The 17011-nt window shown below is 42.1% G+C and overlaps 2 protein-coding genes across 5 annotated transcripts in view; one reads left to right on the top strand and one right to left on the bottom strand.

The window, feature by feature from the left end:
- Positions 1 to 6698, bottom strand: part of XPC (XPC complex subunit, DNA damage recognition and repair factor) — a 35485-nt gene extending 28787 nt beyond the window's left edge. For 2 of the 4 annotated variants that reach the window (XR_016394771.1, XM_089919787.1), the window contains exon 1: positions 6522 to 6698. Coding sequence is in view for 2 of the 4 variants with exons in the window: in XM_089919787.1 (XP_089775913.1) it covers positions 6522 to 6669 (148 nt within the window). In the remaining 2 variants the exon portion in view is untranslated. Of the gene's footprint in view, positions 1 to 4494; positions 5982 to 6521 lie in introns of those variants that run through there. The other 2 variants (XR_016394772.1, XM_022562606.2) reach the window with 2 other exon arrangements.
- Positions 6699 to 6942: 244 nt separating this feature from the next.
- Positions 6943 to 16722, top strand: LSM3 (LSM3 homolog, U6 small nuclear RNA and mRNA degradation associated). Its single transcript, XM_022562547.3, has 4 exons — positions 6943 to 7031; positions 9245 to 9355; positions 11583 to 11678; positions 16317 to 16722. The coding sequence occupies exons 1-4, from the start codon at positions 7011 to 7013 to the stop codon at positions 16395 to 16397; spliced, it is 309 nt and encodes a 102-aa protein (XP_022418255.1). The 5' UTR covers positions 6943 to 7010; the 3' UTR covers positions 16398 to 16722.
- The last annotated feature ends 289 nt before the right edge of the window (positions 16723 to 17011 follow it).

The raw sequence follows: 17011 nt of genomic DNA, 5'->3' as shown, positions 1-17011 counted from the left end.
TTTATTTTAGGGATAATCCACTCCTATTAAGTGAAATGTTTCAAGTTCATAAACATGTCCGAGTGTCCAGTTTTACCACAACCGATTTCTCCTAATCTAAGTTCCTGTCATCTTTCAAACCCAAACACTACTCAGAACACATACATTATGAAATCTTTGCAGTCTCGCCTCAGTGCCGCTCTCAGCAAACTTAGGGTTGGAATGAGTTAGCCGTAACTCAAAAATAACTTTATTTTCTCAAAATAATTATTGTTTCTTTTTTTTGTTAAAGGGAAATATAAAAAATGCATAAACTGTTGGTTTTAGTTCAACTAGGGTATCTAAAAGCATGGTCTGCTTGTTAACATATATTACTGTTATATATATTTATAATATGTATTAATATGACAGGGAAATATTTTCTATTTTATTATAAATATATTCATGCAAATTATCTTGAATCTGAAAGAAATCACCTTCTTTTGCTGCTGCAGAACTCTGCTTCAATTAACTGTGGAAAACAAAAATACCCTAGCCTTCACCGAGGTTCCAAAAGTAGCTGCAATATTAACCTAAAATATCAAATTAATTCACTCCTTTCATCTATGGTTTGTCCTGCTGACTCTCTGGATAGGTATTTATATTCCCCAAGAATACAATTTTGCATGGGGGAAAAAGACTCTCCCTTTTGATCTGAACAAAATCATAACTTAATTTTAATAAATTTCACCTTATAACAGCATTTGTTTTAATGCTGGTTAAAATCACTGATTCAGTTCTGTTTCTTTAAAATGTTTTATAAAAGAAGAAATGTATGCATTCCCAGGTTTTAAACATTTTAATGGAAACAAAATATTTCAAAATTAGTTATTTATAATCTGGAAACAGATTTCTTATTTCAAGGCCAGAATTTGCTTAAAAGCTTATTTATGACTTGACAGTTTGGTAGGGCACCCTTAAAATCAGGATTTCTAGATCTTACAGTGGTTTTTAGCCCTTTGTTAATAAGCAAAGATGTTAAATACTCCACTTTACTAATCTAAAGATGCAGGTGAGAGGTTGCTCCAGAAGCACTATTTCTTCCTCACCAAAATCACTTGGTTGGTTAAAAGGCACAGCTGTGTATTTTTGTGTTTTGAAGAGAGAGGTTGAGGAGTTAAAAGCGAGAACAAGGGAAATAAACTGTGAATCAAAAAACTGTTCATAGTATCATTATTCATAATATCCAAAATTTTTAAAATCTGAATGTCTATCCATTAGATAAGCATCAATTATGGTACAGTCACACAATGATATGTAATTCAGTCATCTTTTAAGACAAAGGAAAACGATATATGATAAAATGCTAAGAATGCAAAATTATTTTAATAGTATACTTTCTACTTCACACAAAAAAATACACAGACTAGAAGGAAATACACTATTATTTAGTGGTGGCTGTTTCTGGATGGTAGACATACGGATGACATTTTTTTCTTTATTCTTTGCTGGTTTTTCTTTTTGTTTTTGGCGCCACAGTATCAAGAGGCTATTATCCAGATATTCCATGCAAATGGAAACAAAAAGATAGCTGGGGTAGCAAGACTTGTATCAGACAAGACAGACTATAAAACAAAGTGTATAATAAAAGACAAAGGACATTATACAATGATAAAGAGGTCAATACAAGAAGATATCATTCATAAATATATATGAACCTAACATAGGAGCACCTGAATATATACAGCAAATATTAAAAGAAATAAAGGGAGAAACTGACAGCAGTACAATAGTGGGAGACCTTAACACCCCCACTTACATCAACGGACAGATCGTTCAGACAGAAAATCGATAAGGAAACAGTGACCCTGCGACTTCCCTGGTGGCGCAGTGGTTAAGAATCTGCCTGCCAATGCAGGGGACACAGGTTTGAGCCCTGTTCTGGGAAGATCCCACATGCCACGGAGCAACTAAGCCTGTGTACTACAACTACTGAGCCTGTGCTCTAGGGCCCGTGTGCCACAACTACTGAAGCCCGCACGTCTAGAGCCCGTGCTCCGCAACAAGAGAAGCCACTGCGATGAGAAGCCCACACACTGCAATGAAGAGCAGCCCCCCACTCGCCACAACTAGAGAAAGCCCGTGCACAGCAACGAAGACTCAACACAGCCATAAATAAATAAATAAATAAATGGGGAAAAAAAGGAAACACTGACCTTAAATGACGCATTAGACCAGATGGACTTAATAGATATCTGCAGGACATTCTGTCCCAAAACAGTAGAATACACATTCTTTTCAAGTGCACGTGGAACATTCTCCAGGATAGATCACATGCTAGCCCCAAAACAAGTCCCAACAAATTCAAGAAGACTGAAAATGTATCAAGCATCTTTTCCAATGATAACAGTATGAAACTAGAAATCAGTGACGGGAAGAAAAAAGAAAAAAATACAAACACATGGAGACTAAACAAGATGCTACTAAAAAACAAAAACAAAAAAAACCAATGGATGAATCATGAAATCAAAGAGGAAATCAGAAAATACCTTAAGACAGCGAAAATAAAAACACAATTTTACAAAATCCACAGGATGCAGCAAAAGCTTCCTTCTAAGAGGGAAGCTTACAGCAATACAGGCCCACCTCAAGAAACAGGAAAAAATCTCAAACCACCTAACCTACCATCTAAAGGAATTAGAGATATTACTCAGCCATAGAAAGAATGCAATTTTGCCATTTGCAACAACATGGAGGGTATTATGCTTGGTGAAATAAGACAGAGAAAGACAAATACTGTGTTTTCGCTTATATGTGGAATCTAAAAAATAAAACAAATGAACAAATATAACAAAACAGAAACAGACTCAGATACAGAGAACAAATTAGTGGCTACCAGTGGGGAAAGGGGTGGGGGGAGAGGCAAGATAGGGGAAGAGGATTAAGAGGTACAAAGGACTAGGTATAAAAGCAGTAAGTTACAAGGATGCAATGTATAGCACAGGGAATATAGCCAATATTTTATAATAACTTTATAGGGAGTAGAGTCCAATATCAAATATCAGATCACTATTGTACATCTGAACTAATATTGTAAGTCAACTATAATTAAAAAAAAAAAAAAAGAGGCCATTTTCCAGGACTCTCCAAGATCTAGAGCTGTCTACTACAGTCAGCCCTCCATATCCCCCTGGTTCTGAATCCACAGATTCAACCAACCTCGGACTGAACTTTGGTTGAATCTGCAGATGTGGAACCCGAGGATACGGAGGGCTGACTGTACTACACTGTTACGTAAAGGATTTGAGCATCCGCACATCTTAGTATACATGGAGGTTCTGAAACCAATTCTCTGCAGATACCGAGGGACAACTGTCTAACCAGCCTCCTTGACCTTAACCAAGTAATTTCAGCAGGGCATGAATTAACCACTGGGGCTTGATTGGCCAGCCACTGATTTACTAAAATAAAACACCTGCTTAGAACTGCCAGCAGCACCTCATAGCACTAAGAATAAAATGCAAACTCCTTACTTTGGTCTCCAACCTAAGGGTCCTACTCACGTCTCTCACCTCAATTCCAAAACATTCCCTCCTATGGGCCTTTAAACTTACTGATTCCTCTGTCCAGAGCTCTCTTCCCCCACAATGTCCTACAAAAGGCTCCTTCATTACAGTCAGTAATTGGCTCAAAGTGCCACGTCTTCACACAGGAGTTCCTTGACCACTAATTCTGACAGCCGCTTCCTCCCTGTCCCCATGTCAGCTTTATTACAGCAACCTGTCCTACCTTCTTCATAGCTCTTATCACCATGTGAATTTATTTTTTAACTTACTTGTCCTACCTACCCTTCCCCAAAGATTACAGGCATCATGAGAGCAGGAACCTTGCCTATCCTGTTCACCACTATAATTCCAGTGCCTAGCACAGGGCCTGAAAATAGCAAGTGCTCAGTAAATATCTGTTGAAGGAGTTAATGAACTACATCGATGAAGAATTTAACATTGAGATTAAATATGGAGAAACCAGAGGTGCCCTAATGGAAACAAAGATATACGTGGAAGACTATTTACTTTGTCCCCAGCTGTTGGAAGCAGCCAAGTGTCACGTTCATGTGCATGCACTGAGGTTCTGGTAAAACCCACACTATGGTGCTGTTAAGACAGTACACTGGAGAGTCACCAAATCAGTGTCACCTGTGGCCAAAACCACAACCAAATTGCTCCTCTACCCAACCACATCAAAGCTGATAACTCTTCCCGGAAGCTACATTGGAAACTTACTGCAGCTCCACTGGCTCGCAGAGCGTGAGCGAAGCTTAAGTGCATCCTTGCCTACGTGTAGACTGAATTGATGTGAGCTAACCCATCTGATTTCTTCACCTGGACCATACCAGGAGCCTTACGGGATGAAAATTCACAGCCACCCAGCAGGTTAGAATTAAGTTTCACAGACGAGGTCCAGAGAGGCTAAATTATTTGCCTCTCATATATAACCCAAACACATATAACTACTAAATGTTGGAGCTATACCAACTTGGTGCCAAGGTGAAGTGTTTAGCTGGGAGGAATGCTACGCAGGCTGGTGGCATTTCCAATACCTTTTGATTTCAAAAAAAATTTTTAATTGCCATGTATTCAGAATACATTCCCTCTGACTAGAATGACAACCCCTTTTCATAGCTGTTTGCTGAAATATTACCTATTCTTCAAGTTGCAGACCAAACATAACTTCTTCAGAGAGCATTTCCCAATTTCTCCCGATTATTCCTTCAGAAGTCAGAAAGCCTTATACCTTATCCCATGAAACCACACGCTGTCTTGGATATTTTTTTGGTAAATGTGAACACCACCCTACTCTAATCTCCAAGAAACGTCTATCTCCCGTGTCACCTAGCTCGTGTGCAGCAGACATTCGGTACTCAAAAAATGTTATAGGAATGAGTCAATGAGTAAAATGGAACTTGTAGTATTAACTGTGAGGTAAATCACCTTTTAAGTTTAGAAATGGTTACCATTTGACTATTTCCTAATGAATGATGGCCTTAAAATATGTACAGAATCACAGAATTACTGAATCTATGTCACAGGAGCCCTTGATGGTGACCTAGGCTAATCGTCTACCCAGTTATATCAGGTACCCCAGAAATCCGTTCTACAGCATGCATTATGCAATTATTTATAATATTTATTGAGCACTTAGTATACGCAGAGAAGGGGGGAGGACAAGATAGGATACAGCAAAAAAATAAGACATGTTTTCATAAGCTTAAATTCTGGTAAGGCAGGTTAAAAAGGAAGCAAATAAATGAACAAGATCATTACAGATGTGGCATAGGCTGTCAGAGCCTCTGTCACGAGGGGTACCTGGGAGAGACCACCTTAGGCAGGATACTCGAGGAGTGCCTGGGTTGAGACCTGGAGGAACAGAAGTGAGCCACGGCAAAAGCCACGGAAGAACATTCTAGGGAGAAGGAACATCAAAGGCAAAGGCTCAGATGAAAAATAACAGCGTATCTGAGGAACCAAACGGAGGCCAACAAGGAGGGTATCTGGCAAAGAAGACAGTGGTAGCAGACAAGAGAAGAAGCAGGAGCCATATCACGTAGGATCTTGTAGGCCATGGTGAGGAATCTGGATTTTATGCCAAGAGCAATGGGAAGCCACAGAGGATCTGAAGTAGGAGCATGGCAAGATCTGATTTTTTTTTTTAAGATCACTTGTGCCGCTGCATAGAGAACTCTTGCCGTGGTGAGGGATGAAAAGAAGTAAGGAGGCCAGTGAAGAGGCAATCGCAGTCGCGCAACTGAAAAGTGAGGGTGGCTTGGGCAGGGGGTGCGGCCACGGGAATAAAGAGAAGTGGAGAGATTGGAGATATGGTTCTGAGGTTGAACTAACAGGCCTTGCTGAAGGACTGGAGCTGTGCGTGTAAGGAAGAGGAGGGGTCTGCTTAAAGAAGTGAAGGGATCAATTACTGAGAAGGGGAAAAGTGGGGAAGGGACAGGTTTAACTGGGGAAAATCAAGAGTTTTGCTTTGCCCAGGGCAAATATAAGAAGCCTATTCGATATGCACGTGAAGAAGTCAGGTGGGATCCGAAGCTGGGGCTCTGAGGTGAGATTTGGCTGAAGGTACTATTCAGGAGATCAGCACACTCCAGCACTCTAAGTCCTGGTCCGTTCGTCTTGTGGGGACACAAAACAACCGCAGTGCCTCTTGCCTATGCACCCTCTGCATCTACCAGGAGGCCGGACTTGATCCTGCGGGTGACGCGGAGCAAGGAGAGGCTGAGCAGGGGAGCTCTTGGTCCGGCCGGGCTCCGCGGAACCGCTCAGGGCGCATCGCTCCCGGCACGGAGGGCAAAGGCGCAGCGACGTCGGGGAGGCCCGGGGCAGCCGCATGACGCCTGCCTCCCGCGGTCACCGGAACGCCGTCTCGCTGGCCCAGGTGGGCGCGGGGCTGCCTCGCCCGCACCTGCAGGAGGCCGGCGTCGCCCTCCCCCACCCGGCCTACCTCCCGCCCTCCTCCAGCCTCTCCCCCTAAGCCCGGCTCGGCCTCGCTCTCACCCGCCTCCTTCTCCTCGCGCCTGGCTTTGCTCTCGCCCTTGGCCGTCTGGCTGCGTGACTCACGTCCCCGCGGCCCCCTGCCCGCGGCCATTTGGCCGCGCAACTCGCTTCCCCGCGGCTCCCCGCCCGCCGTGCGCTTCCGAGCCATCTTTGCCTGGGCAGGACTGGCGGACGCTGGACGCACCTCGCCGCCAGGGGACGCAGCCCGCGCGCTGGCTCCGCCCCCAGGCGGGGCGAGGCGCGGCCACGCCCCCTCACTGGGACACCAGGTACCCAATTCCCCCCGCCCCAACGTCGGCGCCCCTGATAAAGCTCCGCCCCAGCCCCAAAGGACCAATGCCAACTGCAGGAAGCAAGCAGCAGCAAAACCGATTATTTCTACTTCCGGTGCATTGCGTCCTCGCCTTTCCAGAGACCGGAGGGGGGGGGGGGGGGGGGGGGGGTTCTCGTGCTCTCGCGAGAGGCGGGAAAGAGCGCAGGGTTTGAAAGATGGCGGACGACGTGGACCAGGTGAGTGTCTTCTGAAGAACTCGCTTCGGCGCGGCTTTCCCACGCCCAGGCCTGGCTCTGCCCCACTTTGCCTGTCAGGGTTGCTTTCTCCAAGCTCACGGCAAGGTGGCCAATTACGCCGCCTCTTTCTGGGTCTTCACGGCCTTAATCTGCCTCTTGGTTAACCGCGCCTCCTCCCAATTTTGCCTCAGGCCCTGAGATTTTTTTTCTGTTCGAAGTCCGCTGGAAACTAGTTATTCCTCACTCTCGTCGCTTCCTTTCTCTTGAGTCTCACCTTTTTCCGTAGGGGGGGGGAATAATTATCCTTGCCTGCCTCACGGACCTGTCGGGATTCTGATAGAAAGCCTGATAGTACAGTTAAGGAGTTGTTATCGTTACTGAGCGCAGCAGTTGTTGCACAGTCAACAAACACCTAGTGAGCATCGTCTTTGTGTGGCTGGACACCGTTCTGAGCACCAGGGACACTGGCATTGACGTACGTGGTCCCTGGCCCCACTTGAAGTTTATATTCGGGGAAGGACGGGTAAAAAGTAAACATAAGTGTGCGCGATATGCGGGGCTGTGATGTGGTATGAAGGCAACAAGCAAGGAACTGGTATTCAGAATAACTGATGGTCCTGCAGGCTTTCTCTCCCGCTCTCCTTTCTTTCCAAAATGCTCTTCCTCAGATGTCTTTGTGGATCAGGTTACAGCTTGTTCAGCTTTCCACTGAAATCTCATCTCCTCAAAGAGGACTTCTCTGGCCACCTGGCATCAAACGGCGCTCTCCAGTCTGCTTTATTTTTCTTCCTAGCATGTTATTGGTTCATATTAAGTATATGCTTCTTTATTTAATGCCTGTATCCCCCAACTGGAATGTGAGTGCCTTAAGAGCAAGAGTTTTGTTCACTGTTCTGCCCTCGGGGTTTAGAACGGTGCTGGAAACACTCAACAGATATTTATTGAGTGACTAGATCGAATGATCAGGGAGTCCGCTTTGAAAAGGCAGTGTTTAAAACTACGGGATGAAGAGGGTGGACAGTGGGTAGTAGGGCACAGCCACGTATATATCCTTACAGTGTTATGATTACTTATTTATATGCCTCTCCCCACTAGAATGAACTTGAGGGCAGGGACTGACTTCTGTATCATTGTAATCTAGTATTTGGTTAGCTGGTCCTTAACAAACACCTCTTGAACTGGGGATGGGGACTACGTGAGTCAGTATTTTTTCTTCTTTTTTTTTTCCCCTTTTACTCTATGTTAGGGCTGTAGAGCCTGTAACATTCAGTCACCTTCCTCCACTGGGCTTATGTACTTACTGAAGCAGCTCTCCTTGAATAATCTTATCAGCTCTCCTGGCTTCAAGCATCCCTTCCATATGGACCCCGGTCATCCTAGCCTTGGTCTCTTTGAGACTTGTTTCCAACAGTTCTTTAATAGTAATAAAAAGAACCATTTATAAGTACTTTTCTGTTTGCCAGATACTATTTAAAATATATCAGATACTTCAGTTAAATACATTAGCTCTAATCCTCACAAGAATTATGAAGGGAAGATTGTGGATTCCTCATTTTGTAAACAAGGAAACTGAGAATTAGAGATGGCATGATTTTTTTAATCCCAATTCGTAAGTGTCAGAGTCAGGAATTGAACCCACATTGCCTGACTCCAAAGCCAATGCTTTCAACCAGTATTCTATACTGCCTGCTAAATATATTCATCTTACTGACCAAATGGCACCCTAGACTCAACTTGCCCTGTACTGAACTCATAATCCTCCCTCAAACATTCATCTCTGCTTAGCATTCTGACTAGTATGTGGTAGTCATTAAATGTAAGTTCTTCAAATTGCTAAATGATATTTGAGATAAAGCTGAAGTCTCTGAGAGAGTGACTCCCTACACACTGAAATGGGGTCAGACAGTTTGGATTTTGAGGGAACAGAGTGCCGTCATGATTATTTTGTCATAGAACTCCTTTCTGTGTACGTATGTTTCAGCCCTCATTTATCTAGCACTTACTCCGTGTCAGGCACTGTTCGATGCCTTCAAATATGTCATTTAAGCCTCACAACAACAGTGTTAGGTAGGCACTGTCGTTACACACATTTTGCAGATTAGGAGACCGAGGCATAGAGGGGTTAAGTAATTTGCCCACAGTCATGCAGGGCACCGATGGTTCATACAGTTTACTCTCTAGTACTGTATTACTAAGCCTGTTTCTTTTATCAGCAACAAACTACCAACACTGTAGAAGAGCCTCTGGATCTCATCAGGCTCAGTCTAGATGAACGAATCTATGTGAAAATGAGAAATGACAGAGAGCTTCGAGGCAGGTTACATGTGAGTAAATTTACTAAATCACCTTGAAATCAGATTATTTCCTTACCGTTGCTCCCTTGTCCCACCCCTTTGAAATGTAAAAACTGTCCACTCTGGAAGAGTGTTTGGATGTAGACAAGGAGGAAGTGGAAAGTCAGCCATATTTCCAAAAGCCAAATGCAACTGTGTTTTATTCATATTGTTAACATTTATTTCTCTTAACGGAAATGGTGTGTTTATTAAAGAATATTTTCATTTCTTTCATTTTATCCTGTTTATTTGTAAATAACATTTATTTGTCCTCCATTCTCATTTAAGTGTTCTTTAAATTACTGACATATATATAAATTTGTGTTTTGCTGTGAAAAATTTTAGACAGCACAGACATACATAGAGTAAAAGGGAAAGTGCCATTTCTTCTTTTGAGTCTATAGTCTTTCAGGTCTTTTCTATATATCTACACATATATACAAGAATGTGTGTCTGTATGTATATATTTACACTATATACACCACCTCTAAAAAAAATAAATGGGATCTTGCTATACATTTTGGGGATACCTTTCTTTGTCACTTAATTGTTCTTGGAAATTATTGATCATGAGTGCATATAAATCTCCTATATTTTTTTAAATGACTATGTAGAATTCTGTATATGGTAGCAGTGATAATTAGGATTGTTTTCCATTTCTTACTACTATAAGCATTTTTATACATCGACCTTTGCGTATATCTGCAAATATCTCTATGGGATTGGTCCCTTGAGGTGGTCCCATTTATTCATGAAGAGAGTATACTAAAGGTTTTGCCTCCTCTTGATAACTCGTTACTTTCCTGAGTAAGTTGTTTTTATTACTACCATTCTACCCTAAAGTGATTAAAAATAGCTACTTTTTATTGAGCATTAATTATATGCCAGGTACTGTTACTCTAAGTGTTTTGCATGTCATATCTTATTTAATCTCTGTAACAACTCTATGAGGGTAGATACTCATTATCCCGTTTTACGTTTGAAGAAGCTCAGGCTCAGAAAGATGAAGTTACTTTGCTTAAGGTGACACAGCCAGTAAAAAGAGGGCCAGGCTAGGAACCTAGGCAGCCTGACTTCAACCCCCTCTTAAGTACTACGACTCTACCTAACATGAAACCTAAAGGTAAAGAACCTCCTGTGCTTGGAAAGGAAGTGGGGACCTAGTAGTCTTAAATTACAGAAAGAAGAACCCCGGGTAATGGAATAGTGGCAACTTCGCAGAGAAAAATAGAATTGAACTTAATCACATGGGCCAGTGGCAAGTAGACAAACACCCCAGGACAGACATGTTGCCTTAACTCTTGGAGGCTTCTTCAGTTCCCTGCCTATACTCAATTGTCTCTGTACTGAATGACCCCCAACCTTTTGTTTTCTGGCCCTTATCTGTAGATCTTTGCCCCCGTTTGTTGCTTTGCCTAGCAGTTCACCGTGTTGCTAATTGGCTATTTTTATTTTGATGTGACCTGGTGAACTATTTAACACTTGGCTAGAAGTAAGCATAATTGGGTTCTAAACAAGCCACTCCCTCCCTCCCACCCCCTGGAGCTTCACATTTTAGTAAAATGCATGAGCCTTAGAGCTTGGATTGAGGACATCCCTGAATATCTGAGTTGCAATATTTGTTGATCGAGCCCACAGGTGCCGAAAAGCTGGTGTTCTGGTGAGTTTTGGTGAGGCTATAACGTGCAGGGTGTTGCTCTACTTACTTTACTTTGTGGTGTTTAGTTTAGGACAGGGTGTGTTGAGTGACAGGGTCTTGTGCTTTTAGGAGACTGCATTGCCGTCATCTTAGCAGTTAAAGAATTTTATTTCCTTTACTGTATCTTTCTTGTCACGCTATTACAGATGGAATTGAAAGAAGTATACTGAAAGGTATATGAACTGGCTTTTTTTCATAATTAAATATTATAAATATTTATGTGACTGCCTTAGATAACAAATAGGGTGGGCACTTTAAAAATAATTTCAAATTATTTTGAGTAATTCAGTTTGGCCATAACAGTTTTATATTTGTATCAGGTCAATTAAGTTATCATGGAGATGATTGGCAGAGAAACAGTATATTAGCACAGCAGGATTATTTTTAATTTGCATGTAAAAGTTTGTGGTGTAAGTATTATGTGTTACTTGTAATTGAGTGATTTGCATATTATAAGCCCTGTTTATTATTTCCTAATTTGCTTATTACATTTCTTGGTCCCTCACCTTCCCACTTCAGGCTTATGATCAGCATTTAAATATGATATTGGGAGATGTGGAAGAAACTGTGACAACGATAGAAATTGATGAAGAAACATATGAAGAGATATATAAAGTAAGTCTTGCAGTTCCATTCATCGCTTTTAAAATGTCAGTTGTTCTCAGAATCCAACAGTTATTTATGGAAAGCCTGTCGTGTTTTGATACCTATTCATGGACTCAGTAGAGTGTAGCAGTTAAAAAAACCAAAGGCATTGGGGTTGGACAGACCTGGTTTCCAGTGCTGGCTTGGCCACTTCCTATCTGGGGTACATTGGACAAGGGAAGTACCTTTGCAGATGTAACTTCCTCACTGGTAAGCAGGAATACAGTCACTTCTGTCGTAGGGTTGCCAAGATTCGTTGAGATATGGCTGTGTAAGATGCCTCTGTGTGCTGGTGTATAACAGTAATACTGGACAGTGTTTTGTTTGATGTGGACTTACGTATCAATACTTACTAGAAACTAAAACTGAGAAATTTTTAAAATATTTAACTAATTAAAAATAACAAATCGATTACATTTTGACATAAGTAACATTTTTATGAATAATAGCTGTATTTTCTAAAACAAAATATTCAGTGAGACGTGTCTTTGTTTTATGTTTTGCAAATGCTTGGCTTAATAGACAACAGCTAGTTACTCACATCTTTGTTTCTGCATTTAATCTGTTGCGCTATATTGTGAATGTCACACAGATAGGTAGTTGGAAAGGGAGGAGTATTTCTTGTGGATACTTGCCTTTGATACTACACCCAAACTCAGCAAGCGGTAGTTTCTTAAAGGCTAGTTGTAGTGTAGAATCTGAAACTATATCAGTGAACTTTTCATTCTCTTGTTATACGCAAATTCATTGGTCTACCTTGCGCTTGGAATGGATTTTTTATACATGCATGATTTTGTAACATCAAGCTCTGGTCGTTTGGAAAATATTGGTTCACTGAATTATGCAGATCTTCCAGATATTGGCACATTTTGTTGTTCAGTCTTTTAAGTATTGAGAAGCCACTCTGGCCCTCAGGACCGCCTGGATTCACATCTTGACTCCCTTGCTTACCAGCTATATAATTGTACCAGTTACCCAACTTGTCTGTGACTAAGTTTCTGTATCTGTGAAATGGGGATGGTAATACGACTCACTTCATACAGCTATTGAGGATTCATTGAGAGATTCCGTGAAAAGCCTTCAGGTGGCGACAGGCACATAGTAAGTGTTCACATGTCAGCCTTTGTTGGGTTTTGTGGTTCTGCTTTATCCCGGCTTTCCTCCTCTTTTCAACCACTCCCGACTCCGTGGCTAGTTTTCTTTCTCCCTCTGAACGTGGGATTTTTTTTTAATCTGCTTTTTTTCCCCCCTCAGATGTCAATTAGTAATTACTGTTTGTTATAAGCCATCAATCTGTAATAATAGTACAGCATGAAAGCTTGAGCTCTGGCTTAACAGATCTCGGTTCAAATCCTGGCTGCTGGTGATTAGTTATGTGACCTTGGGCAAGTTCTAGAAATTTTTTAAGCCTCAGGGACCTCCTCTGTAAAATGCCAATACAATAATTGTGCCTTCCTCCCAGGATTACAGGTTGCAGTGAATTTGGTGCTTGTAAAGCTGGTGGCAAGTGGTGATTGGTGGCCATTATGATTATGGATAAATCTGTGTCTCCAGCTTTTTTGTTTTCTGAGCTTCACTCTCTCATTTCCAATATTCTTATTGAAAATATGTCCACGTTGGATGTTATCTCAAACTCAGTACATATAAAACTAAACTTCTGGTGTTCTTCACCTTCAAAATGAGCTCTTTCTCAATTCCCTGTTTCTGTTCATGATTTTCTCAGTTTTTTGGACGTTATATCTCAGAATTTTATATAACAAGTCAGCCGAAAACTTAGTGGCTTAAAAGTACACACGTTTATTAGCTCACAGTTTGTGTGGGTCAGGTGTCCAGGCTCAGCTGGGTCCTCTGCTTCAGGGTTTCTCACAAGGCTGCACAAGGGCTGGGTTCTCATCTGAAGGCTAAAGTGGGGAAGGTTCTGCTTCTAAGCTCACTTTCGTGGTTGTTGAGAGGATTCATTTCCTCGAGGGTTTTGGACTGAGAGCGCCTCAGTTCCTTGCTGCAGGGCCTCTACCTCACCTCTTGCTTCATCAAACCCAGCAAGAGAGCTGGCTAGCAAGGTGGAAGTAACTATCTTATGTAACCTAATCACGATAGTGACATCCCACTAACTTTGTAGATTCTACTAGTTAGAAGCAAGGCACAAATTTTACGCACACTCAGAAGGAGGGGGTTACACAAGCGGGTGAACACCAGGAGGCAGGGATCCTTGGGGGCGATCATAGAAGCTGCTTACTTGTATCTCCAGAAAACTATAATTAATAGAGAATCATTTCAGATGAAGTCGTTTCCATATGAAGGTAAGGTTGGAACTTTTTAGTTCAGAAGTATGACCACTGAGTGAGGGATTTGAGTAAAATATATCAGTTATTTTGATGAGCGCTGGCTCCTTCACTGAACTGGCTAGGGTAAGACTAGGTTGCCTTTTGCAACTAGAAGGAAACCAGAGGGCAGTGCTGCTTCCTAGTAGCAGACAGCAGACACGATCCTTGTTTCTCTGAGAGTGATTCTCAGAGAGTGTGTTCCTCGAACCAGGAGCATGTGCAGACCTGGAGTGTGTTAGAAATGCAGGTTCATGGGCCACACCCTGGCCTACTGAGTGAGGATCTCTGGGCATGGAGCCAGGAAACAGCCCTAAAGGTGATCTTATGCACATTGAAACTTGAGAACCACTGCCCTGAGAGTGTATTATCTGGGAAAGAGTTAGATACATTCATGGATGACACATAAGTGTACTTGATTTAGCATACTACATTTATAGGTACTACTTGAATTTACTGTTGGGGCTTCTCCTTTTATGTTAGTTCCAGTACCCAAGAAGCTCATAAAACCTGGTTCTTACATTTTTAAAAAGTTCTGAAGACATAGCTATTACCAATATTTTCTGCCTGGTGGAGAGAGAGTTCTTTGTCGGACCTACATGTGGTCAGTTGTGGTACAGATTCCTGTAAGCTAAAAAGGATAAATTAATTGTCATTGCCCCACCCACCTCCACTGTAGCACAGCAGGGACAGGATATCTGCTGCCATAAAAACTCCCTTTCAGAAAAGGAAAGGACGGGAACGTAGAGCAGTTACTGGTCCTTCGCACTGATGGATCCCCTGGGGAGGCAGTAGTAGAAGAAATCCCTTGGTTAGGTCATGTATGTCCTGTGTGATATTTGGGACATCCTAAAAAAAATTCTTTTTCATTTATCTATAATTCAAATTTAATTGGGCGACCTGTATTTTCATTTGCTAAATCTGGAGGCTGCAGAACGTTCACAGAAACGTCTCACTTATGCTGGAAGACTCAAATTGTCAAAGGCTTTTTTCAGCCAGGCTATGTATGGGTTCTTTGGCAATACCATTTCTTTAAAAACTTATGACTTCATATATTCCTGATCTGTTTATTTCCAATCACTTCTTTGGGCCAGTCACCTCAAAGTCTTTTTCTGTACAGAACTTGTAGACACCTTTATTTCTTTAGTTCCTCACCTCTAATTTGTGTAACTACCTCCCACAAATTAACGTTGACTACCGTGAGTCATTTGCTAAAGTAAATTTGGGTGGGAAAGGGACACCCTTAATCTGATCTTCCCCTCAGGGCTGAGCTTGTTTACCTGAGAAAATTTACAGGGCCGCTTTGTTCCTTAACGCATTTTTCCTGCTTATTGTCCACAGTTGGGAGTCTAAAAACAGTTGGCTTTTATAACATCATGAATGCTGTTTCTTGTAATCTCTGCTTGAAAACCAGCTAGTTCTCACCTAAGCTCATCTCTTCCTTACACTGCCCTGCCCAATGCATCAGGTTAACAGCAACACTACTAACGTTCGGCTTTTTCCAACCTCTTCCCCAGAACCTGTAGGTTTGGGACATCTTTTGGGCTTTTTCCACCCTCTTCCCCAGAACCTGTAGGTTTGGGACATCTTTTGGGCTACCTTTGGAGTCAACATTTACTTAACGTTTTGCCGAGGCATGAGAAAATTTCAGACCTTCCATATCTGTTTCCTTACAGCCTAAGGCTTGTTCCCTAGGCTAATGCAAAAGGTATCCATTCTGTATATGAGTGCAGCAGCACATAGAAGCAACACAGGAGGGCTTAGCACAGTAGGATTTTATTTGTACCCACACAACGGTCTTTAGTGAGGTTTTAGTTCGGTACAGTAGCTTTCTTCCAGGTGCTCAGTCAGGGACCCAGGCTTCCTGGCTCTGCCATCCCCAGGGTTCTCCATAATCTGACTGAGTCCATGGTCGCGGGAGAACACAGAGGCGCCTTTGTGGGAGGTTGCTCATCACTTCTGTTCACTTTCCATTGGTTAAAACCCAGTCCGTGGCACCATCTGGTTGGCAGGGAGCATGAGAAATGTGGTCTAGCCGTGTGCCAAGAAGAGGGGCAGAAGGGGCTGGGTGGATAGCGGACGCCTCTGCCCCAGTTGTGTTCCAGGAAAAGAAACAGTTAGTAGATGGTTCTTTGTGCCACAAAGGTAAGTGAACAGGTTTTTTAAGCAATTTGTTTGTGTTATGATGAATCTGTGGTTTTTTGTTTTCAAATTTCTTTCTCGAAAAATAAATAATACTACTACAAATTTGTATAAATGTGTTCTGTGTTCTTTTTTCCTCTTCCAGTCAACAAAACGGAATATTCCGATGCTCTTTGTCCGGGGAGACGGTGTTGTGCTAGTTGCCCCACCATTGAGAGTTGGTTGAAACAAAGAATTTATCCTGTGTGGAAAATAGGAGATTTTGTATGATTGCCTCTTTAAATGTAGAAGATACTCAAAAGAGAAACCGGCGTACGTTTTGATTTTAAGAAATAACCAAGAATTCTTCCACTTCTGAAATAAGTTGATTTGCAGATAACTCACAAATTCTTAAGCTAAATGGCATTTTTATTTTTGTCCAACCCTTCCAATAAATGTGATCACCAAGATGCAGAACTTTTTCAGGAGTTGATTTGCTCCATTGTTTTTTCGGACAATTTCTGGGTTTCTTTCTTTAAATTAAATTTGATGTTTCCTTTTTTGATTTTTAATGCAGTCTCCTGTCTTGTGAATTCTTTCAAATAAGCACATGTGTTCCATTCACTTTATTTGTACACTTTTGTGTTGCATCTACTGTGTTTGCGGCACCAAGTTGAGTCCTGGGAACGACAGTTTTGTCCATTTGCTTCCCTTCCTGGAGTCTTCTGGAAAGGCAGTTGTTGAAGCCAGTAACTGCAGGACAGTGAGGTCAGGGCTGATGGCGTCATGCAGGTATGGGATGCCGTGAGAGCACAGAGAAGAGCACCATGGGTGGGCGGTCGTGGTGGTGGGGCTCTCGTT

The sequence above is a fragment of the Delphinapterus leucas genome, chromosome 10, assembly GCF_059928025.1.
Source record: "Delphinapterus leucas isolate spDelLeu-1000000601 "Yukka" chromosome 10, BTC_Dleu_Yukka2, whole genome shotgun sequence".
NCBI classification, from domain to species: Eukaryota; Metazoa; Chordata; class Mammalia; order Artiodactyla; family Monodontidae; genus Delphinapterus; species Delphinapterus leucas.
The sequence above is the reverse complement of the archived record's forward strand: the minus strand, read 5'-3'. Positions and strand labels throughout refer to the sequence as shown.

Coding starts and splice junctions, on each gene's coding strand:
- LSM3 (XM_022562547.3), top strand. CDS start 7,011: ATGGCGGACGACGTGGACCAG. Junction 7,032..9,244: donor TGGCGGACGACGTGGACCAG/GTGAGTGTCTTC, acceptor TTCTTTTATCAG/CAACAAACTACCAACACTGT. Junction 9,356..11,582: donor AGCTTCGAGGCAGGTTACAT/GTGAGTAAATTT, acceptor TTCCCACTTCAG/GCTTATGATCAGCATTTAAA.